A 25,006-nucleotide genomic window follows, 5' to 3' on the forward strand; every position below is an offset into this window, starting at 1 on the left:
AAGATTGTAAGCCTGGGAAGCAGCTTTAGAGAGCACGCAAGAGAGACAGATTTGAACTGCAGTGATTCTGCAAACAAACTACTTTTTATCCCAATTTGTGCTAATTTCAAGTTCACCTTCCTATTTGTCTTACTACTTTACTTCCACAGAAAGCTGTGAAACTATTTTTTCCTACATTAAATGTGACACAGATTTTGAACAGAGAATATATCACTTGAGGACAGAGCACTTGCTGACTTTTTAGTGTTTTTCTCGTGGGGGGGGGTTAAAAAAAAAAGTTCTTTTCATGATTCCATTCTACTGCTTGAATTTAGAACTAAGAAAAGGATCTGAAGTAGACAGTCTCCTGCTTTTTTGAAGATCGTGTATTTGGGGGAGGGGGGAGGATTGTGCTCTCTTACATTCCAGTCTGGTTTTGTACTAGTAGACAGCAACGCCACAGAAATAGGAAGCATCTTCAGAAACAGAACTGAGGTTTTCAGAAAATGATTTCTGAATTTCAAAGAATCCTCAACTAAAGAATTAAAGTGATAAATTCAGTGTACCTGCTTTATAATAGTAAACTGCAATTTACAGAATTTGCTGTAAGTCAAGGCTTATTAAATACTGAAGATCTAAGGATCGTATCTCTATTCCACTACCTACCAAGTTGTGGTGACTAAACCTTTTGTTTTAGACCAGTTATATTTCTCTTGCTGCCTAGAGCACATGTACATAACAGTAATTATGTCAGCATCACAACAGCTTCACCCCTCTATGGCTTTGGGAATTAAAGCCAACATCTGCTAGAGCCAGACTAACAGAGAATACACACCGGGCATCTTAGATACTTGATTATTCCCAGTGATACAGCACGCAGCACTGAGATTTCTAAACTGCTTTATATCTCTAGAGTCACTAACCTATACATTTCATCTCTAGGCTCCCCTCTAACCTTATTCTCTGTCCTCATTTTTTTTGCCCAAAGACAATCTCTATTGCAATCCACAGCAGTCAGGCACAAGCAGTAGCTATGACCCCACTAGCTGGTTTACCAGCTAGCACAAATGGCACTACAGTTGCAAAACAGCTGTAAAATTGGGAATACAGAATCCCATTTCACCTGATGATGATAGATACAGCTTGATAAAGGTATACATTTTGTTACATATTTTTTCAATATAACAAAAAGAAACATTTTTCTCTAAGAGACTTAGCAATTGTTGAATGACATCGGCTAAAAACTGCTTAAGATTTATTTTAAAATTCTCTTGTTAAGAGTGTTGACATTTGCTCTCAACAGTTCCTAGCATCAACAGCAGTGCCAGGCAGAGAGGAGAGGCTATGTTCAAAATTAAAAGGTCAGACCTTATGTTGGCAAAAACAGTTTGCCTCTTTGAGTGATCAGTGATCTTGCACTGATGCATTCAGGACAACTCAGTATCATCCTTATACTGGTAAAAGGAGCAGTCCCTGCCATGTTTACAGGCCCAGACCACACTGAAGCACTGTGCACCTCCCATCTCACTCCTAACTTCACAGGGTTGTATCCTGTAGGATATAGGAGAATCAATCCAAGGAAAGGGACAGAAGTTGGGAGATGTGCAGTACAAAGACAGAATTGTGCAGAAAAGGCACCTTTGTTTGCAAGAGTAGACACCTAATAAAGTTGGAGTAAACCTTAAAACTAGGTAACCCTATTGGAAATGGTAGCACTGTTATAAAGCACTGTTTTTCCATGGGCTACAGCCAGCATATAGAGAAGTATCTATTACATATCCAGAACTCTGAGATTTAAAAGTTCTCTGAAGTCTTTAGAGCTGTCTCTTGAGGAAGGGCAGGTGGATGATATAGCTATCCTAGCATCAATACAGTGCATTGTGTACAGTGTTATGTGTACAGTGTTTGACACCTTCAAGAGAGCTAGATTTAGTATTAATACTTTGAAAAGTCTCTGTACACCACCAAGCCAACCAGAGCTAATACAGTCCTCCCAGAAGCTAAGGATTTAATTAAAAGCTGAAGTGTACCCACTAATTTAATTAGAACAGCAAGCAATACTAGAGTGATTTAATAATGTGCGCCTGTAATTTTTTTAGCCTAATGAAAGTGCACGTAAGGTAATACTACTAATAAGAAACTGGAATAATAAGTTTCTATACTAAGGTATTGCACATGTTGAAATTAATGCAACATGTTCTCCTGGATCCTTCATGTATTTTGACTTCAAATCTTCACATTCTGAACATAATTCCAGTATACTTCCTAAGGTATATTATCTGTGTCTTGGGTTTAAATAGCTTTCTGGAGGTTGCACTATATTGATCCACAGTCTGAAAACAGCCAGACCTGCTGGACAAATCACTGGAGAGAAGCAACTCTATTTCATTTAAACCTAAATTAAATCTATTTTATATTTTTATCCCCTACTTACACCGCACATCTTCCAGTGTCTCTTAGGTTACACCTTCTGCTACATAAAAACCTTCTATTCCTGCACCCTCTTGCAATCTATATTGAGTAAAACTTCTTCTAATCAGAAGGGAAATAGAGCTCCGTTCAGAAGACCTGTTTATACTATAAAGGAAACCAAGGGCTTACAGTGATGCACACTTCTACTTTTTCTTTATTTTGGGGAGGAGGGGGATGAGAGTGGAGGGTAGAGGAGGGTGAGCTTTATAAAACACTCCCTGTTCCTACTTACTCAGGATACAGGCAGAACCTGTATTCCCCCCCTGCCCCCCAATTCACATATTTGGGCAATTCTTCAGCAAGTCAGGAAGATTTTTACTTTTAGTTCAACATCTTCGGAAGTGAACATTTTCATTCTTCCAAGGCCAGGAATATTTAATATCAAAGGCCCTGACACAGACTTTTATTGTTCTTTTTACTCTTGAGAAAAATGATACGCAAAATCTTTACATCATCTCCTTATAAGTCCCACAACCACTTCACTGAAAACTGCAGCAGAGAACCATAGAGTCTCAAGTCCCAGTACCTTTGCACAGTACCTGCAAAAAAGCTTTACACTTTCTTACACATCAGAAATGATAAAAAACAAACAAAAAACCAAACAAACAAAAAAAAGTTTGTAGGGACAAAAATGTGCTAGGTCCTGGAAAGAATCCTATTTTCAAGGCAAATTTTGACAAATCCAGTTATAATGCAGGAATACGTAAGATGCTTTTGTCTCACTGCTTTATAGGAAGAAGTCAGAATTTCACCAATAAATACCCACTGGGCATCACTCGTCTCTACCTCAGTCTTACTTCATGGTCAGTTGAGTTAACTGGTAATGTTGCTGCAGAATTTGTCAAATGGTATGGACAGCTGAAAATGGTATATATTAAGCCATGGCAGCAAGACTTGCTAGAGCTCACTTGTTGGAAGTATATTCTTGGATCTGCTGCATTTACATCAGTAAAATCAGGACTTAAACATGTATTTATTGTTAGTCTATAGGAAGAGCACATTTAATCTACTTTGCAGAAGATGCTCTCTGGGCAGTATCTGCTCTTTTGAGAACCGACTGCTGCAGACTGCTGTGCGACAGGAGATTTCTCAGTGCACAGCCCTGTCGAAGCTCTAACACGTGCCTCTGAGACTCTGGATACATGAAAACACTGTAAAGAAGGAATTTTGATTAGAAAAGGTAGGTTAGAGTACTTTAACCTTCAAAAATTTTTCCTTTAACATCTGTCAGGTAGGTGGCTATTATCTTCATCTTTCTGATAAAAAATAACTCAAGACTGAGTGAATTACTTGCCTAAAGCTACAGAAGGAGACAGAATTACAAATAAGGTAGCCTATGCTAGATTTCTGTGTTCAAGTTCACTAGGCCATGCATCTCTTGTATACAAAAGACAATTAAAATGCATCATCTTTTTACTTTATGCACTACTACCCCTTTTTTTTTTGGGGGGGGGGGGGGTGGTGGTAACCACAGTAAGAAGAAAATGCTGCAGCAACAAAATACTTTTGTTGTTGTTGTTGTTTGTATTGTAGTAATCATACAGGGTTATATACTGAAGATTTACTACATCAGCAACTACATTTACTGATTGGGGCTATAGGAAAGTAACTAGTAGGCACAGTATACGTCCTGAATCAAAGGAGTGGCCTGTTGCAGAGCTTTGGGTAGTATGTTAGAAGGGACCAAAATTAGTACATGCTCTAATAAAATCCCTATTATTTGAATGTGTTGGGGGAATACGTTAGAACCTCTTCAAACTGTATATATTTTATGAATCCTAATTATAAGCAGACCAAGAACTTCAATTGCACTTCTAAAGCTATTGACAGCTTTTACTAAAGCCTTTGGTTGAGTCCTATCAGTGGAACCCATTATACACCAGTTAGTAAACTGGTTTTTAATTGTTCAATTTCTAATGAATTTTCAAAATACAAAATACTGAGACCAACGTTAGCTAACAGTTCTTATTCCCTGTGATTTCAGTTACAGTCTTGGGAAGACAGCTTTCTAAAAAACCAAAACAAAATTCTCTGAGTTTAAATTTAAAGAGTTTTTTCTATTTAAAAAAAAAATCTTTTAAAATTACTTATAGCAATGTAAACTAAACTGCTAGGCAAAAATGGAATGGCTGAAGCAAAAGTACTATACTGGGGGCAGCTATCTCAGGTGAACAGGCAAGAGATGACCGCTGAAAATGGTATATATTAAGACATGGCAGCAAGACTTGCTAGAGCTCACTCATCAAAATTACTTTGAATCACAGTATTTAACCAGTTACTAATAAGATTCATTTTTCTGTTAACACTTCTTATTGAACTGGTTGACGCCTGACCTCCAGAAACAGTACGCATATTTAATTTTAATCATTGGAAGTACATCTGTTACACCAATACGTAATTGTATGTCCCAGAGCCATTTTGCTTGTACCAAATAAACCTTATCCATCTAGAAAGTGAATTTACCAGTACCATTACAAATTCTTCTAAGTATAGAAACCTTCCACAGAAATGCAACTGTGATTGAATATTTTAGTGAGGTTCAAGAGAAACACTATGCTTACTACATGCTGGTCTATTTTGTATGATGATCGAGAAGTTGCCATTGCATTCTTGTTTGCTTTTCTTTCTTCCTGTCCTTTTGAAGATAATTTCTAAATTAACCCAGTAAATCAGATCCTTCCAAATTTATTCTGGCACAAGCCAAACAAGTGCCTCATTCCCTTCGTTTATGAACCAGCAGCTCAGTTGCACAAGTTAGGAATCTGCAGCTGTTTTTCTCCCACCTGTTTTATGACTTGCTTCCACACTAGCTGCAAAAAAAGTCACTGGCTCTTCCGTGCGGACATACTTTGTTTCTGACGGCTAACAGAAACGCTCAGTGCGTGCAGATGGGTACGTCTGGTCTTTTCTTCCTCTGACCTCTCTGCTTACTTAGTAGAAGAGCAAGCAGAAGTGAAGCAAACACCTTAAAATAATCTCAAGGAAATAATTTTGCTAGGCTATTACAGATTTATAGAAAACTAAATTAAATGTAGGGCTATGGAAAAATAACTATTAACATACTATGCATATTAACATACCAGAACTCTTTTTTTGTACTTACTAACTTTACTATTAAACAGAAGTTTACTATTTACTATTAAACAGAAGTAAGCTTTTGAGGTAGTCTGGAAAGCACTTTTGCCAAATATTTTTGAACATTTGTTCTGGTCCCTGCTAACATTATAGATTTAGAAGGGTACAATTTGTCTTGTAATACTTTATCAAGGGGGTTGGATCTCCATTATCTTGTAATTACTCATGAATGTTTTAAAGTTCTTTACAGTGTTAATAAGTTGTGTGTGGTTTTTTTTTTTTTTTTTTTTTTTTTTTTTAATTTGGTGAGTGTCAATTACCAACAGACTTAAGCAAGGTGGTATTTTAAGATATAAGATATTTTGTAAAAAATAAAATGCCACCTGGATTTCACTGTTGCTCTACAGGGACAGGATAAAATGTTTCCAACAATTTTATTCACTATTCACACCTTAAGGTCAGCTTTCCTTTGAGCTGCTTTCTTTAAATGACAATTTTTCAGTTTTGTAATTGCTTTCCCAAGAATAAATTCTCTTGGGATCACTGTTTATGTACAGAAGGAGGTGGTGCACTGATATCTGTGTAGAAACAAAAATGAAAATCTGACATGCATTTTTTGGACATTTATTTTTAGAAAGGTATTTTAAGTAAGTCTTTCTTCCCCCCCCCCCCCCTTTTTTTAAATTAATCTACCAGAGTACCTCTGCTTCTGTCAATGACTCCCTTCATCTATATGCTACACATTTAAAATTTTCTGTTCTATTGCCTCTAAATTTTCTCTTTTCAAATCAGTTTAGTTAAACATCTTGTGACATATTTTCCCCTTCTAGACAAGCAGCATTAAGATTACTGAAGTGCTTAGTCTGTTGCTTCACCTCCCTCTCTTGTACTCTTTTACAGTCCAGCTTTCACAGTCCAGCTCCTTCATCTCTTTCTTTCATTTTTCTCTATGAATGAATTTGTTATTCTGGTCAGCCATACTACACAAGCTGTACACCTTATACTGCTATGGCCTCTTTATTTTCTTTTCTTCCTGTCTTCTCCTCTAATCTAAGCACAGAATCTTCAGTATTCGTAAGCACTAGCTGTATGGGAAACAAGCCACACAGTAGTTGGGTTCAAAGTGAGTTATGAGCTATTCAAGCATCTCCTGATTTGCTCTCTTGCTAAGTCATAGCTGCGCCAAGCCTCTTGCTATTAAGCATGTTAGAACTAAAACCTTTTTAGCAAGGCAATTTTGTCCACTTTGATCACATCTTGATGAGACTTTTCACCAACTTTTAATAAAAATGTAACATGAAACTTCTCCAATTTTCATTGAACTCACATTCTGCACCATCTCTGACAGGCATGTTGCTTGCTGATGGAGACTACAGTTTGGATCCTCTTTCTACAGAGGTCTTTTAGAGGTAGCTTCGAAATCTCAACCATGTGAGCAGTGGACAGTAATCTCCCACATGGATCAACATGCTGTTCTTCTTGAGAAACATTCAGGGTCCAAACTACTTCCCTTGCTAATTAGTCAGGAACTATATAGGCCAAGCAAAGTTATACGTGACCACTATGAAGGAGCAGCCTGTGGTGTGCTACAGCAAGGTGCTCTTACCCTCATCCTATTCCACACTCTTAGCACAGAGGGGCAAAACGCTGGCTACCTGGAAGTGTTGTACTCCAGTTTCCTGCCTCAAAATCTTACCACTCTTCAGGCCACTTGTGAATACACATCCCCTCAATCCAGAGGCAGCCAAATGTCACAATTTGTCAACACCTCACAAACAACTTGTACTTGAACAACAAAACACAGTTTGCAGTCAGCTGTGTTTGAGGCTAGTAGTCATTGCAGAGTCTCTATCAAGAATAGCAAAGAATACATAACTCTTTAAGTCTGTTTATATTCTGGGAAGTTATAACCTTGTTGTGACACAATCTAGGCCAATAGATTTTCTGTCCACACAAGCAAGAAATACCACTAACAATTGCTTTAGGAGACTGCCTCACAACTGTGCTTAGCCACAATTATTGTTTATATAGCCAGCCAGGCCTTACTGGAAGGTTTTTAACAGCCTCCCTTCTCATTAAGCACCTGCTCTGGCCAGACAATACAAAAATCTCCTGTGATTACTGTCTGAGACGTGCAGAAACATAAGCAAAGCATCTCTAAGGCGCTGCTACTGGAAGCTAAAGTGGTGCTTAGCCCCCAGGGCTCACTATCTTGGCCACTGCCTTGATTGCTAAGAGGATACGACTAAAACCAATTCTGGCTGGGTGGAAGCTGAGCTACAGACGTGTCCCTATTAGGATGTGGCCTACAAATAGCAAATTATTCTGCACAAAGCATCTGAAGAGCTGGCACACTGCAGTGTTTTTTTTCCTCTAATTGATGTCTAGGATTGGATCTGACATGAGATGTGAAATTCCATTACTGATCTCCTAGAACCTCCTTGTATGTCTCATGTAAAAGATTTCGATACAAGAAGTTCATTCTTTGCATACCACTTCCAGGAGTTAATGTATTTCCAACACTGTTAAAGACCACTACAGGCTTTTATATCTTGGCTTTACAAATGAAGTGATGCCAGAATTATTTTGCTGTAAAATACTGAGCTTCTGCCATAAAATTAAGCAATACTTTCTATGCAAATAATTTCTATGCCTTAGAAATCTACAACTCAGTATCTTTAAAAAAGGTGTAGAACTTCCTTTAAGAATGATACACATCCATGTCAAATAATTAAGGCCCCCAAAACTGGTATTATAGATTTCAAATGATCAACCTGCCTTTCCCCAAAAACATTTCTAGAAATCTCTGGATTATATTGCTACTTTTACTACTTTGTGTGGACAGTTTTAAAGCAAGTTTGTTCTTGTCACCTGCTTATCACAATACTGACATGACAATTTTCTGATCAAGGATGAGCTAAGTGCTTGACTCCCTCATGATACAATTCCTTACTAAATCCAGTATTAAATAAATACATTATTTCAATGTAATCAATATCCATCATATCCACTAAACTAAGGAATGGTCAACCCAGAATTAGAGGAAAATAACTGTCTGAAACTGTGCCTAGTGTAATTGGCATCTGAAAATGTTCCACAGGAAGCTGGTATTGTTCTAGTAGTGTTGATTTAAAGGTTATCCCGTCAGAGAAGCACCAAATGAAAATTCATTTTAGAATTTCTCTTCCTCACTGAGGCTTGCAAAGTGCATCAGCAATTAACTATTCCTATCAGTTCTCCCAGCGCGCTGTGTGAAGAGGCTCAGAACTCGTCTTACAAATTGCCCTTTTGAAGATCAAAGGGAAGCTGAATTTGTCTGCGCGCTCTAGATGAGATTGTAATTTAATGGAATTTCCAGAGAAGGCTCGGCGGCACGCTCATTTGACAGCCCCAGGGTACAGGATTCAGGGGAGCTCTGTGACTCTTCCCTTCCGAGTTCCTTCCTTGCTTTTAATTGGCACCTCATTAGAGATTAATGAAAATAACATCCTCTGTTCTTCCTGCTCTAGGCACAGAATGCTACAAAAAGGCCCATCACAATTCATAACACACTCAATTTATATCGCAATGGCTCTTAAGCATTATTTATGAGATGAGAATTTCTTGTCAGCAGTTAATAACTTGTACAGAGTGGAAGCAGAATGAGAAAAAGATCTTGAGAGCATCTGTGTACGTGTGTAAAAAATAAACAAATCTTTCTGCAGCTGAAGAACGTGCTAGAGTTTAAAGAATCCCCGCTGAAACTCTCTTCTCAGCAGTATATTGTAAATCTGACTAAGTTTCCAGGGAGCACCAAGGGACTGGGTTCCACAGCCTCCCCGGACCGATGTTACAGAGGCCCGAAGATATCAGGATACTTGTCCTAAGTGAAGAGAGTAAGATCCCCCCCATCCACTTTGTAAATGTTGCGCCCTGTGGGACAAGATATAAGGAAATACAGAGCCTGGAAAATACATCTTATTCAAACCTGGAATAACTCTGTAACAAGCGTATAAAGCCCTAGTTACCAATTTCAGTTCATGCTGGGAGTGCGAGGCCACAGAATGCAAACTAATACATTAACTGGCTTTTACGGCCTATCAAAACTACCATTAACTACTGTTAACATTCAGTAACATTCATTACTCTAAATACTAGCATCTCAAAACAGTATTATTTTGAGAAGTTGTCTTCCTGAGTACCACATACAGAATGATAAAGAATATGTGGATTTAACAAATCTGTGATGAGTTGCTCAGGTATTTTCACAGTACAGAAGCTACTGGCATATGCTGCTAGACAGTTTTTTGATGTCTGAAAAAGTTGGGAGCAATCCAGTGTTCACCTCAGTGCAGGCTGAGAAAGGGCACTGCATACCAAGCTCATTCGAATGCTTACTGCATGCCTGATAAGAACAGGAGGTATTGCACCACACAAGCCTGCTGGAGGCAGGATACCCAAATTTACAAACAGGAACTAATCAAACATTACAAATTCTACCTCTAACATGAATTTAAGACCACTCTTCCCTTCTCATCTTGGTAGAGGTGACACAGATGCAAAAGAAAAAGTAAAGAAAAATCTGAGTTTCATTATTAAAATCACATTCTAATAAAGAATAGTGCTCGTATTGAAAAGTTTTCTCTAAAAGGAACTGGTAATCAAAATATAGGTGCTAAATTCAAAGCAAAGGACATGTACATTTAATTGCAGTAAGTAGCAAATGACTTCATGAGACAAAGTACACAGTCATTTTAAGAAAGATTAAGCTGCTTTTAGAAAGTCTACCCCTCATGTCTGTCATGAACCCTGCAATTCTGCAGCTGAGGCCAACAATTCTATTAGTAAACCTGCTTTCTTGTGGAGGACGTACTTTTTACATGCATCCATTCCAAAACCTAGATGTTATTTATTTTTGTGATACTGGAGTTTTGTGGTGAACTGTGTTTTAAAAGCTGCTAATCTGATTACCAACAATTCTTCCTTTCTTTCGGGCTTATTTTTATGTATACTTTACATTTGTAATGATGGAAGATGCACCCAGAAAAGCATTAAAAAATACTGTGGGAATAGATTTGCTTAAGAAAAGAAGCGTTCTCTTGAACTGATAGCTGACTTTCCAGTAAACCACAAGTCATAGCCTGAGTTAGCCCTTTAGTAGATGCATCTTTACTTTCTTAATTTGAATGGACAAAAACAATGGGAATGGATTAACGGGAGTTTCTTGCACACTCAACATGCAGAAAGGATTCACATCAAAATAACCTTCCATTCAGCCCATTTTAATTCCCTGATGACGATGATGAAGAGAAGATTTGTATGTAATTTGTTGGCTGCTATGTACATAGGTGACACATCTCAGTTACACTGGAGCAATATCTACAGCTATGTCTACTTCGAAACAGTGTCCAATGCGTACAAATTCTGTTTTTTACCGACTGTCTCACTAAAATCTCACTAAAAGAGTTACCAGGACTCATCACCTAAAAAGCAGATGGTTTCCAGCACTTTTAAGGCTGGGACAGGAAAATGTGCATTAGCAAACAATGCAGTTATTTCTTCTATGGAGTCTTATAAAGTTAATTTGGATTTTATCACCCAGTGTTTCAGACAAGGCTTTGGGTCATCATAATATTTATATGATTAAGCTTTTTTCCCTGTACCCATGCAACCAACGCACTTCTCCTTCCGAACATTGTGTCTGCCTTTTGTAAAGTACTGTTGTCAAAATTTCTGTAAATGTTTAAAACTGAACTTCTTCCACATTTTCCCTTTGCTTCAGTTAAGGGTTAAGGTGTCAAGAATTCAGTATAATAGTGGTTCAAAGTCCAGTTTCAACAACTTTCTACCTTAACCATTACTTTATAAGAATATGTAAGTTTATTTTATACCAGGTGATACGTCATACTTAAAATTCTTCTTGTTAAACACATCACCTATGTTTTCATTTATGACAAGAAAATAACCTGACCAAATTGGATTTAGAAGGCATTTTAAACATATAAGAATTTTTAACATTTATTTTGTCCCATTCTTCCCCCAACCTCTCCAGTACTTTTGATCTGGCTTGTCAAAAATTAGGTTAAAGCAACCTAATTTTACAGATAAACAGGCAAAGTTATTGAGAATGGTTTCTAAGGCAGCTTCTGTAAAGATGACAAAAGCTACGTACTGATGAGTAATAATAAAGTAATTCAGACAATGCAAATCTGAGATAGCCTATGTTGCTCAGTGATAAGGTTTTTCTTGCTTACTTTTAATAATACTAATTAGTAGTAGTGTAGGGTGTGCTTAGTTTCATGTCACACAAGTATTTTGTTAAGGTAACACACATTCTGAATATTGTATTATACATTCTGAATATTGTATTAATGAAAGATTATAACTGCATGGATAAACTAAAGATCTACCATCTTTTTAGCCATGTTGTAAACAAGGGAATAGACTCCAGCCTCCCACTTCTCTCATTAAATGTGTAGAATAAAAATGTTTATTCTAAATTCTTTAGGCTATATAGAATGTAATAGGAAAATTTGCATTTGTGCATTACCTCACTTATTTCTAAGGAAGAGAGTATATTTTGCTTCAACTTCATCTTTCATTAACACATTTTATGAACTTTAAATCTAACAGAGCATTTCCATAATGTAGCATATATCTAGTGGAAACAATTTAAAGAATAATTTCTACAGCATTTGTATTGGAAAAATGTTGAATTATATAACTACTTCAAGGAAGCTTGAGCGGAACCAACTAGCTATATTTGTCATCCAGTTGAGGAAAAAGAAGGCATCTCTTATTCTATAAATTTTAAAAACATTACTAATTAATGGAATGAGTTTTTAAAAGTTACTTTTAACTTCATTGCTCTTACATTGCAATTTTATTCCCCTATTTTGGCATTTAATCTTTTTTTTATTTAAAGTAAAAAAAATGCTTACTTCATAGAGAGCTACAGAACGAAAAAAGAAGGAAACATGCATTTTATAAACTGCAGTTGCTATCATCTGAATAGATTTTTTTTTTTTTTTTTTTTTTTGCCAATATAGAATTACAAAGCTAATAGCAAACAAGGTAAAAACATGCTGATACCTTTATCTTAACATTAAGAAGAAATCATTTAGTAGAGGAAAAGTTAATGACATAATATAATCAACAAGTCATTTTTCTCTCCTATTCGCCCCAAACTTTTAATACTCTCTTGCTCCTGGTATTAAGAAGGTTTTTCTGTCTAGTTCAGTAAAGTACCTGTAAGCATCCTCATTCATTTGGTATGTGACAAAAGTAGTTCAGGGGCAGGAACTCCTAGCTCTACCATTTTGGTAAAAATCTTGATATTCCAAAGTATCCAGACTCATGATTTCTACAATAAAACTTTCAATATTACAACTTTTGATATCATAACTTTTGGTGGCTTGATGGATTAATATACGTTAGATCTACGGCAGTGCTCCTGTATTTGAAACTAAGCCTGCCTCACGTTCAAAGAGCGCATGACCGACAGTCCTGTCTGACAGCTGCAATAAGAAGGGGAAGAAAAGAGCAAAGGATAACACGAAATCTTTGCAGCTTTCTATCACTTCTCTTCACTTGACATTGTATATTCAATATAGAATTCCTTAACTGTGTGCTTATAACTAGTTTAGCCAGTCCTTTCTCTCCCTATCACTGCACTGAAGGACTCGCCTTCTATAGAGGAAAGTATTTTAAAACAAAGCCCTGCCCATCACTGCGCAATGTGAATTGCACCTATTGCCTAAGCAAAACCTTTGGAAATCCTCTCCCTGCTGAGGCGTAACGTAGTAGTGCTATACAGACTTTTCCAAATGTATCAATACAAACATGGTCTAAGAGTGCCTATGCGAGCTTTCAACACATGACTAAATGGTGAAAAAAAGATAAATAGAAAGAATTACTATCTGCAATATTATTGTGTCTAATGAACACATTATAAACCAGCTGTGAATGCAACTTTCCCACGAAGGAGAGAGCATCTTCTCTTGAATCTAGTCACATTAACTGTTATTCCAGAAAGCCAACTGCATGCAATACGAACCCCCCAATTATCTGTCTGCATGAGGTAACCAAGCTCAATTCAAATAACTGAACAATCAATACTGGATAATTTTAAGCATACAGTGAAGAACAATACTTCCCCCACTTCCATTTAGGTAACATTTAGGCAACATTTTCAGTTAGAGGGTTTTTTAAAACAATAATGTCATATAAGATGCAGAATGGACAGAATGGAAATGCTAGCCTATGTTTCTGTAAAGACCTAGGTCTTCCGTTAAAAAAAAAAAGACACAAAAAAACAAAAAGAACCTTGTCATCTTCGTGTATTTACTGATGTGCTTTGCGTTTCTTCTCCTGCAAAGTGGGCATGATACACACCCACCTTACAGGGACTTCTGAAATTAAATTCATTAACATTTGAGTAATATTTAAGATCTCTTGAGACAAGGCAACGTATCAGGGTTAAAGTTTTAAAGTGGAAATTATACAGACAGGAACTAAATAGGACTTTTTGCCACCAGTGGAAGATACAATTTCTGTTTAAAATATCTTTGAAAGATACAAAATGCAAGTGTTTTCCATACTTCCATCTCTGATACGGATCCAGACACTGCTGCGTGAGAAAGTCAGATGTTCCTGACAAACAGTACTCACCACAGCGACATGATCCCAGTTCCTGCTGTACTAGCTCCAGTTTTGTTTGGCACTGGAAGCATCGGCGTCTACTCTTCTGTTTGGATCGACTGGTTTCTTCAGGTCTGTCATTACTGTCATCCAGTAGCCGTGGCCGTTTCACGGGAGAAGCCTCACTCTCCGACTGTGAATCTGTTGTATTCACAACAAACATTTTAGGAAAAACATTAGAACTTCCTTGCGGAGATATCCCTTTGGGCAGTTTAAAGGTATATTGCTTTCAGCTAGGTTTACCTCCAGGCAGCATGATACTTCCAATTTTATCACATATATAGATTAAAAAAAAAAAAAAAACAATTAAAGCAGACATCAAGTAAGGGACCAATTACTTTTGTTCCTTTTAAGATCTCCTTGCGCCTCACAATACTGAATAGAAAATGAATGGTTTATCTTCCCTCCAGCTGTAGTGGGGTTGTATACAGATACATGTAGAGCACACACCATCTTAAAAAATAGCAGTTTTCATTTGTCATCTCATTTAATTCCTCCTACAAGACTTTGTTTTCTCACCCGACAAAAAGAATGAACTAGGCTTTCTGGTGAAAAACAAATGAAAGCAGGTTCGACCTATTTCCTCCCTGGGCAAAATGGTGATTTTTAAGGCACAGTGTGCAAGCTATATCTGTGATAACTGATAGTGGTACAAGAAAGCACCATACCATGCTTCCTGCTCTTTCCACATGGATAACAATTTAAACATAAATTATTATAAAGCAAAATATAAAATAGGCTCAACCTGTAAGTGCATGTGATAAATTCAAAGTATTCAGCCATTTTTTGAAAAAATTAATCACACCACTCTTTACCTTAATAGCTTCATTTATATAAATTTCTGCTTAAAAGAAAATAGCATATGAAAAACATACTTCTCAGAAGATAGAAACTGATAGGTACTGCCTTAAGAAAAAAAAAAAAGTGAATTGGTGATCAGCTTCGGATTTTTCATTGTGGTTAGATGTTGCCAGGAAGATGCTACAGAAAAGTTCAAGATAATGTAACTCTAACACCTTTAACCTGTGAAATGCCCTTGTAAAACAAGTTTCCTTCCTTTAAAAGTTAAAATTAGGGAAAGTGTTTACTTCAAGCAATATGGTGCTTTTACAATGGAGAATACTTTGACCATCTCTTTAAAATAGTGCTTGAAATGCGTGCCACGTAATAGAAAGTGGTGAGCCTCGTGTCTGTAGGCACATCGAAGGCAGTGGATTTCAGCAGATCTACTTGCGCTGCAATCTTAATCAACTTGGATAGGATAAAGAGGCATTTTTCTTCCCAAGTCCATGCATAGCTGAATCAAATCTGTATTTCTTTTTAATATAAACTGAGAATGATTTTAAATTCAACTGTACCAGAAATTGAATTGTTGGTAGTAGTGTTGCAAGGAGATGAAGTGCTGAAAGCCACTACTGCAATGAGTCAGCACTCTAGTGTAAAATGGAGACCAAGGGGGGGAAAAAAAAGGCAAATATTACTTCAGTTATACCCATTTTAGAAGGACAGGAATCCAACAAATAACAAAATAACCAGGGCTTTTAGCATGATTTAAAGTTTCAATTGCATGGAGTCAAGTGTTTATGGAAAACATGTCTACTTTGTGTTAGCTAACCTGTTTTTTTTAAAGGAAAAGTTTTAAATATTATCTAAAGTTTTAATATTAAGTTATAAATATTTTTCTTAAAGCTAACTGAAGGATATTGAGCAAGTAAGTTGTAATGCTGGAGCTCAAAAATGATCTTCCAGGTAGCACTCTGCAAATTAACTGCTGTAGCTAAAACATTTACCCTTTTCTTTGTTATTTCAATGAACTCACCTGATCCACCGCTTATCCATATCATGCCTTACATCCCTACCAAATATCTCATTTAGTTAGGCTAGGAACAACTTCTATCCTCCCCTGCTCCAGGTTATGCTCCACTAACTTCTGCTGGTTCCTTGAATTCATTTGAAACTAACCCAGTCGTCTTACCTGCATTTCAGATCTTGTCTCAGTGCTTTTCCAGTTGTTGGACTCCACTACTGTAGCCATTACCAATACACAGCTTGCCTCACTTGGGTCTTCTTTCTTTCTTTCATACTGCTCTCTTAAGATACACTGAAAACGTACCTGGCTCTTCAACATGTATGAAGCCCCCACATCTCACATTTTACAGCAAACTGAAATGCTTTCCATGCAGCGTATAGATGACAGAACTATTGCAGCTTAGTTAAAAAAAATTCTGATGTATATCTCAGTACAATCTTCCTTTTGATCCACGTCATAGATTACAACTGACACCTTACAAAATGCATATATCAGGGCTACAGTAACACTCAACACCTAATGTACTCCCCCTCTGCACCCCTGGTGGTTACAATAAAGGTGGCCATGGGAGAACCTTGACGAGGAGAAAGAAGTGCCTCATGAATTAATGCAGTTACTGACCCACTAGTCCTGTCTTAAATTAAACTTCTGCAGAAGATGACCTAATAGAATGATCCTCTGAATAAACTGCAGAGATCCCGAGTCCCACTCCAAGGCAACAATCCTGCCACGCATACGCCGATTTTCAGAGTGCCCAGAACAGCAGGCTAGCCTTGAACGCGCTACAGCGCGCCCGTCCACATGCAACCTGCAGACTGTAGCCCATCAGACTCCGGGTTCAATAAAAATCTATTGCAGTCCACCTCATTGATAAAGATGGGGAAATGCATGACTTTATTTATTTATTCATTAATCAGAAAATAGTTACACTACTATTTCTACCTACCTCCTACACATCTTTGCTTTAGGTACCATAAGCCATTCTGGTACTTCTCAGAAGCAAATTTGGCATTCTATATTAAGCTGATGGAAAACGTAGTTAGTCTGTTTATTATAAAGTCCAAACAAATTCACGTTTATGAGTCAACCATTGCCTGGTAGTTAATGAAGCCATGTGCCACTGAAAGCTCCCCTTAATGAGAAAAATAGCTATCCCAAGTCAGGCTAGTAGTCATCTAATTAAAATATTTAATTATACATTTCCTGTTAAGTAGTAACAACTAGCTGAATATTAACATAAGTTGGCTAATATGATGGAAATGATAGATTAGACATCTAATTTTTAAATGTATACTCTTAAACAGTACTAACACAGAAGTAACTTAGCTTGACTCTCAGGGTCAGTATCAGCTGACTGCAAAATGCCTTGAACATGCAAGTGCAAGTTCCCATTCATTACAAAGTGCACCCACAGTTCACATGCTTACATCGGCTCAAAGATAAGTAAAAGAAGTTAGGAGAAAAATATGAATGAGAAATCAGAACTTCTAGATCATCTCATCTTCTGAAATACTGACACAGTAAGTCTTTCAACAACTGCGATCTAGCAATGGTAAACTTCAGAGATTTGACAGCAAATAGAAATTATTAATTCTTTACTGTCTGGACTGCAGAAAAAAAATTAGACACAGACATATTCATTAGTACAAGGAAAAGTCACAGACACAGGGTGAAGTGGTTTCAGTAGAGGCAAGAGTGAGTTCTGAGTACGAGCTACCAAACAGTCTGTAGTGGCTACAGCAAAGGTGACTCTTTCAGCCAGCAACGGGCTTTTCCTCAGGAGGATCGTTCATGCAATACGAAATACTTTTTGCTTTTATGAAACACATTTTCACTCTAAAATGCATTTTAGCATTGTTCCTAAACCAAAAAAAAAAGGGGGGGGGGGGTCAGAATAAAAGAAGAAAGCTTTCCTTTTGCTTGCAGGAATGGAGTCAAAAATCACAAAACTTTTCCAGAAAAACAAAGGAAAACAGCAACAGAGAAATCATCCCCAAAATTTCTACATAAAAATTGCTCAGCCCGAGTGACTCTGCCGTTGCCACTCTCCAATTGCAATTTTAAATCAGAGTGAAGAAGTAAATACAAATCTAATCTATATCTGAGGATGCAGGTTCTTCCAAGTGCAACAGCTCTGTCAAGCTCCCATTTGAACTGAGTGAAGGTAGCGATTTAGCAGAGCAAGATTGCAACCGGAGGCTCAACTGGAAGCAAACAGAGCAGCGTTCTTAAAAACGGTTACGTTGCAGACGGAAACTCATGCTTGCTCCTCCCCGTCACTGCTCTCGTCTTCGTTACTCGTGTTCTCCCCTCGTAACTTCCAAGCAAATCGTGGTAGGGCTGTCAAGAGCTGAATCCCTGTCTGAATCTGCTGCCACGGGGTTGCTGGCAGGCTGCACACACCCGCACGGCGTTGCTGACAACCACCCTGGCTCTCTCACGACGTTTTGGGGAAGGGGTGAGCGAGCCGTAAGCCCAGCAGGGAGAAAGGCGCTGAGAAAACGTAGTGGGGATGAAGGAAGCGATGGGAAGGTAGCAGGAGACAAGGAAGTCTCCTCTCTTGCTGCCTGCTTCCAAGAATGAGATGAACCTGCTTAATCTCTGGTTTGATAACAGCTTTTGAGACACTCAGTCAGATTCCTCCCCCCCATCACGCTGACGGATGGACACACAGTTATGATCTCAGCTGCCTGTGCAAATGTCAGTCAGAGCAATAATTAGCAAATCCTCACCCATCACTGCCATCTTTTCTCCAACCATTTCAAAGGCGCTTGAGCTGTTAAAGCCTCTGCCTGTGAGGAAACTCACACAGTCACAGACAATAACTACGTAACAGCCAATAACTTGTTTGAGAAATACTTTGCTGCTTTCTACATTTTTTCCCCATGATTCCATCTTTAGATGAGGGATTACTTAACTCCCCGGCACAGCGACTATGCATTAGGAATTTCATCTGAGATGGAACTGCCTCATTACCTGATCTTCACTATCACATTTACCAGACTCGCTATTTAAAACCATTCTTCCATTTCAAACGCACCTAAAATTAACACAGTTGGTCCAAAATGGATTTGCTTATTGACTACTAATGAAGGAACAGAAATTCAAGATGGGCATTTTATGATTTGAATCTGGCAACACCTGTAGGCACTCCGGTTTCTCCCTGATGCTTATACAATACCGTGGAAACGGTTACTTTGAAACTCTGGTATTTACCTTGAGGCAAACACCTCACTCCCTCACGCCAGCAAGACGGCACCGATGTCAGAAACCTCAGCGGGCCGCTCCGGGAGCGCTCATGCTCACGAGACGTTCCTGTGCTTTGGGAATTCTCCTCGGTTTTTCTTAAAACACTGCAGATGTGTCTCAAAAATTCTTAAGTAGACCCTTTACCAAGATTTAACCACATATCCTGTTTTCTACCATTACTGCAGTGCCCACTGCATCCCCATTTCACTGAAATGCTTTTTCCATAGGGTTCAAAAGCAAGTGTGATGCAGTAAGACTCACTGCCCTTACCCAACAGGGAGCTGAGAGCGCGCCCAGGGACCCCGGCAGGACCGCCATCCTGCCGGCCCCTCGCTCCTCAGGATGCCCCAGTGAAATCACTCTGGAAACTACACGTAACACTCAGAGGCTGCATTACAGAAGTTAATCTGTAATGTTAAATTTATGTAAAAAAATGTAAATAGTTAAATTTCTATAGGTTACCAAAACCACGCAACAGTAGTTTTTTCCAACCCCAATAAGTGAATATATATCTATCATATATGCAATACTTCTACCTCGCTGTTTGAGATGTACAATGCGAAGAGCTGCTAGACAGTATTCCAAATGCGAAACATGAACCTTTTGAAGAGACATCTTCCAACTGGATGTGCTTTATACTCTGCTAGCGAAAAATTTGGACGAGTCACACTGGCATGCAAAACAAGGCCTTATTTATTGTATCTGGAGTAGCAGATTATATACATACATATATGTGTATATATGTTTTAAAAGAAGTCTTCATTTAATATGAATGCTAAAAAATGAGATTTGTTTTGTGAGACTTCTTTGGAGCAAAAGTTTCCAGATTCTGCTTTTCTTAAGCAGGAAGAGGGTAGGGAGGAGGAGCAACCTTCCCTCTTTGGAACCAACATTAGGAAAAATACTTCTGTTATAGAGGGTGACTTAGTAATTTTGGTTTTGAACACTAAAAGCAGCAAGTGAAAAAATGAAATTTAGAATGTAAATGGCTTTCAAGGCAAGCAGTACCTCTGAGCTTACCAATAGCATGGCTTAATTTAACCAAAACATGAGCTGGTGCACATGCATGTGTTTGGGGGGGGAGAGGGGTGTCAGACTTGTTCACTGTCAAGCGTTTTTCATTTTGAAAATACCTTTTCTCACTAGGCTGGTAAAGATGAAAGCTACAGAGCATCGCAAGGCTGGCGGCCTTGGCTAACTTGCAGCACAAGTACAGCGCTAGGCCTAAGAGAACGGGCCCCGTGTTAGCACAGGGCTCTGGCTGCGCTAATGCAGCTGCCACAGCCCAGCGACTTGAGCTGCACCTGGACAGCCCGAAACTGAGGCAAGGTCCCCCCTGCACCCGTCACCCCCCAGGCAACAACTGGGCCTGCCGCCGAGGGGCTGCCACCCTGACTGGCAGCAAGAGGCAGCGCGTGTTGCTTGCTCTCAAGCGTCCGTGCTGGCCAGCAGGTTGGAGGCAGGGAGGCACTTCCTTACCATGACCTCAACACGGACACCGACTTGCTCCCTCCAGTACTGAGCTGCCAGTTTTCACAAATACTCTATGCGAGATTAATGCCCTTGAGACCTCTACACCCTTGTCAGATTTGATTAGAATTATTCAATAGATTCAGAAGATTTACAAGACACAGAGATACTATAGAGGCCTAATTTTCTTAAGAAATCATCTGTCCCTCCTCCAGTAGCTTATGTGTATCAACCTAATTTTCTTTTTCCACTTCTTTGCACCAAACTTTGAAACTTAATATTCTAGTTAGAATTTTAGGTGTATGTGCACAGGGATAAAAAAAAGTGCATACATTACTGCTGGTATGTCACTTTAGGGAAACAGAAAAACATGACAGCATAACCATACTTTAGTAACATTTCATTTCAATATAAGAAAAAAAAATACTGTAAGGGAGAATGAACACTAGAAAATGTTGCCCATGGAGGTCATGAAGTCGCCATCCTTGGAGATGCTCAAAATTTGACTGGACATTGTCCCAAGCAACTTGCTTTAGCTAACTCAGCTTTTGAGTAGGGCAGTTGGACAAGATGATCCCCACAAATCCCTTCAAACCTCCACTGTTCTGTAATTCCACAATCTGTAGATGGGAGAATGACAAAGAAAACTGGTGTACTAGTTCCTTCTTACCTCTGTTACACCCTTTGTTTTGCTCTAAGATTGTGTTGTTGGCATCACCATGAGTGAAAAGGCAAGTGCACTGCACTGAAATGTAGCTTAATGAGGCTATTAACAACCAGCACTAACAAAATGAAACAGATTAACCCAGTGCCATTATCATGACATGAATGAATTGTAAGTTGAAAATACTATTAGACAAACAGTAGGCTATATACGATACTTCATGCATTTTAGTTAAGTTATAATTAGAAAAGGTGTCTTATAATATTCCTTTCGCTTCAAGAAGTTTCATAATTGCTAAATTAATTGTAAAGTGAATTAGTTTGTCATCTCATATTTAGGGACCTGTACTAGAACTGCTTGATATTTAAACTCTTGCATTACTCCTTCCCTCTACGCTCCATGCTCCCCATTTTTACTTATACACCCAACTGATTCAATCACATTTACTGGTATTCAGGCACTGGCACTATGTAATTCCTCTGATGGATTAACAGACCATTTCAACTAGCTTAGACATTTTATAAAGACAATGGCCAACCTTAGCTTTGCTGATTGAAAGAATGACCTTGTTTAGTCAAAAAAAAACTCCTCCAGTGGGGCTCGTTTCCTGAATCACACCCACATGAGAAGTCCGTAACCCACAACAGCCGATGAGCTGGTGAAGATGGGAAAGACTGGAGCTAAGCGCTCGGCCTAGTTCCCGTTATCCATCTCTTGTCACAGGGGTAAGCCGCTGAAGAGCTTGTTTAAAAACAGCTGCTGACAGCAAAGTCAAGCACTACCATTAGACTTGGCAGGCACAAGACTGAATTCATGTGGCAACTTAATTGTCAGGGCAATTTATGCAGAGCAGAAGCTCAGTACTGTTCTAAGGATGTTAAGGCAAAATTTTATAGCTGACAAACAGTATCTCAAGCCCCTCCTATTCAAACTATTATAAAGAATGAACCTTGAAAAGGGCAGAAGACGAAGTTACTAGCTTTCTGAAAATGTTTTTACTGTTGTTAACTTGAATTTATTTTCTCATTATTAAATTATGTAATTTAGCGATTTGTTAAAGTAGTTAAAAGATGCATTTACTAAAGTGAGATCATAAACCAGTTTCAAGGAAAAGAAAATCTAGGATTAGAAATAAGTTTGGAAGAGGGACAAAGGCAGATTTGAGTAACAGTTAAAGACTGAGAATAATAATATTACGAAAAGTGGCCTAAATAATTAAAACAGGGTTATTAAGTGAAGAAATAGCACACAAATACAGACCTAAATGGAAAAGCAGAAACATAAGGAAGAAGAAAAAAAGCTATAACACTGGAATATAGATGATGAAAAGGGAGAATGGTGAATAATTTTGAAACAGCTGTGAAGGCAAATCGTGAATATCCCAGCCATTCAACGGTATCTGAATACTAATCACTAGTATACAAATATGTATATTTACATATACAAATATGTTTGTACAAACACATACAAACAAGCTTACGTTAGTCTTGACAAAATGGAAAATTCCAAAGCAGTTAGTAATATCCTAGTTGTATTTACACTGACTTTAATGAAAGCCCTCTCATGCGTTGCAAATTTCTCTAGTATTGAAATAACAAGAATTAGATAATGTTATAAATATTACATATCTGCTAGTAAACTCAAGGAGACATAAATAAGCAATGTTGCTCTCCTTTGAGTTTCTAATAGTAGACTCCAGCTATGCCCTCATCAATCAGACAGCATACAGTATTAGGGAAGGTAATTCTTCAAACTAATAGCCTAAAACCAGCTCTATACAAAAACTATTTGCTCTGTTATTTTTCATTCATATACTGAGTTTTTCTTAGTCCTTCCCTCTCCACATTGGAATAATGAGGGTTTTCCAAGGCTAAGTCACAGATTCAGAAGAGGAATTGTAAAGTACTTTTGACTGCTACAAGTAAAAACAAATTTATTCTCAATATTTATCTTTCAAAAAAACTGATTTGTCATTAACTGCAAAACCTGAGTGATGCCACTAGCAACAGAAATCTTGCAATGAGACACTGTCATTCCAAGGACTATCTGATTAATGTCAAGAAAACAAAAAGAAAGAGTTCTTGTATTTTGATAAAACTTTTACTGAATGCATTAACAGGAGATTATGAAACCTACAGCCGAACTATGTTCAAACTTCTTGTTTTCAATTCAGGTATTTTTAAATGAAACTTAAAAATTAATTCATACCTCGATTGTGTTACCTTTCTCTAGCAATTTTCTTGAGGGGAAAAAGCAGACTCCCTTTTCATAGCGTACAATTTCTCTATACCTTATTGTTGACTACAGTAAATCAAAAATCAGGCTCATTTACTGGGAAATTGTTACTGTTTTAAAAGGAGATATTTGGGAAGCATCTACACTAATTTAAACTGAAGATCAGATGAACAGATCAGTGAAGCTCAGAGGATGCAGTAGCACCTGCACTGTGTTTTTGTCTTGTATCTAGATTTCTATCAGCCTGCCCCAAGATCTCAGTTTGATTAGTTATTCCCTAAAGTTTATGTTCAAAGTAATAATTTGGAACTACGGTAGGAAAAAAAGGTAACTTGTTTGCAAAATAATCAGTCAACATACAAGTTTTTAATAAATCCTGTATTTTGTAGTAAGATACACACTTTCCCCTGTGTACACACACACACACACACACACACACAACATCAAGCTTTAGGAATCACGTATTTCACACAATCTTACTAAAGAAATGCATCATTAGAGTGATCTTCTCATTAAGGCTCAACAGAAGCAGATTTCCAAGAGACTCTAAAATTACACCCATATATTTTAAGTCCTTCTTGAAAATTAATTTCTAAATGTAAAAATTGTGAAAACTTGTAATTAAAGCTCTCTGACGCTCACTGCAATCAGCAGTACAAAAAGAGACCTTAACCAAGAATTGAGTAAAACCTTTGGGGCACTGCTCCAACATCAGAAAGTGCAGCAGCAACAGAATTGTGGAGTGGTTCCTACATTACATACATTTTAATTAAAGACAGTGCCAAAAAAAACCCACAAAAAATAAGTGGCAGTACATTTTTAAGTATGATTCAGGACAGTTACACAGTTATTTAATGATGAACTGGTTAAAAACTCCTCCAGTGCAATAAAACACCTAATTTAAAATGATAAAAAGCAGTATGTGAGTATGTCCATTTGCTGAAGCTCACCACCTTCTCAGGACTTACCATCCTGATCTGGATAGATAATCAAGGTGCTGCTTAATAACTGCAACATCTGAGGTAAAATCAACTCAACTCTTCAGGCGGGCAACAGCAGAGTCTCTGACAGATTTTTTTTTTTTTTTCAGTTGGATATTGGCCATGTTGAAGTTAACGATCAAGTATCCTTTGCTACATTCTCCATATTGTCTTGCTAAGGCACACAAGACAAATTAACCCAACCAGAAGTAAAGCAACCCTCAGCTACCCCACTCCTCTTTCAATACTTTTCCAGTATATACCTTTATTACGTTTCAGGAAGAGGGTGCAGGTGGGAAATGGAAGACATGCAACCCTAATTTCTTTGTCCCTGAAATTAATGGAACTGTTACTCAAGAATTGGTACTCAAAAGCTGCCAAGCTTGTTGCTCA

The 25,006-nt window shown here is 37.9% G+C and overlaps 1 protein-coding gene across 2 annotated transcripts in view; it reads right to left on the reverse strand.

Moving 5' to 3' along the window:
• ZFAND3 (zinc finger AN1-type containing 3) overlaps positions 1-25,006 on the reverse strand; it is a 150,858-nt gene that overhangs the window by 9,458 nt on the left and 116,394 nt on the right. For both annotated transcript variants that reach the window (XM_062571973.1, XM_062571974.1), the window contains one exon: positions 14,176-14,346. In XM_062571973.1, coding sequence (XP_062427957.1) covers positions 14,176-14,346 — 171 coding nt within the window. The remainder of the gene's footprint in view (positions 1-14,175; positions 14,347-25,006) is intronic.

The sequence above is a fragment of the Rhea pennata genome, chromosome 3, assembly GCF_028389875.1.
Source record: "Rhea pennata isolate bPtePen1 chromosome 3, bPtePen1.pri, whole genome shotgun sequence".
NCBI lineage: Eukaryota > Metazoa > Chordata > Aves > Rheiformes > Rheidae > Rhea > Rhea pennata.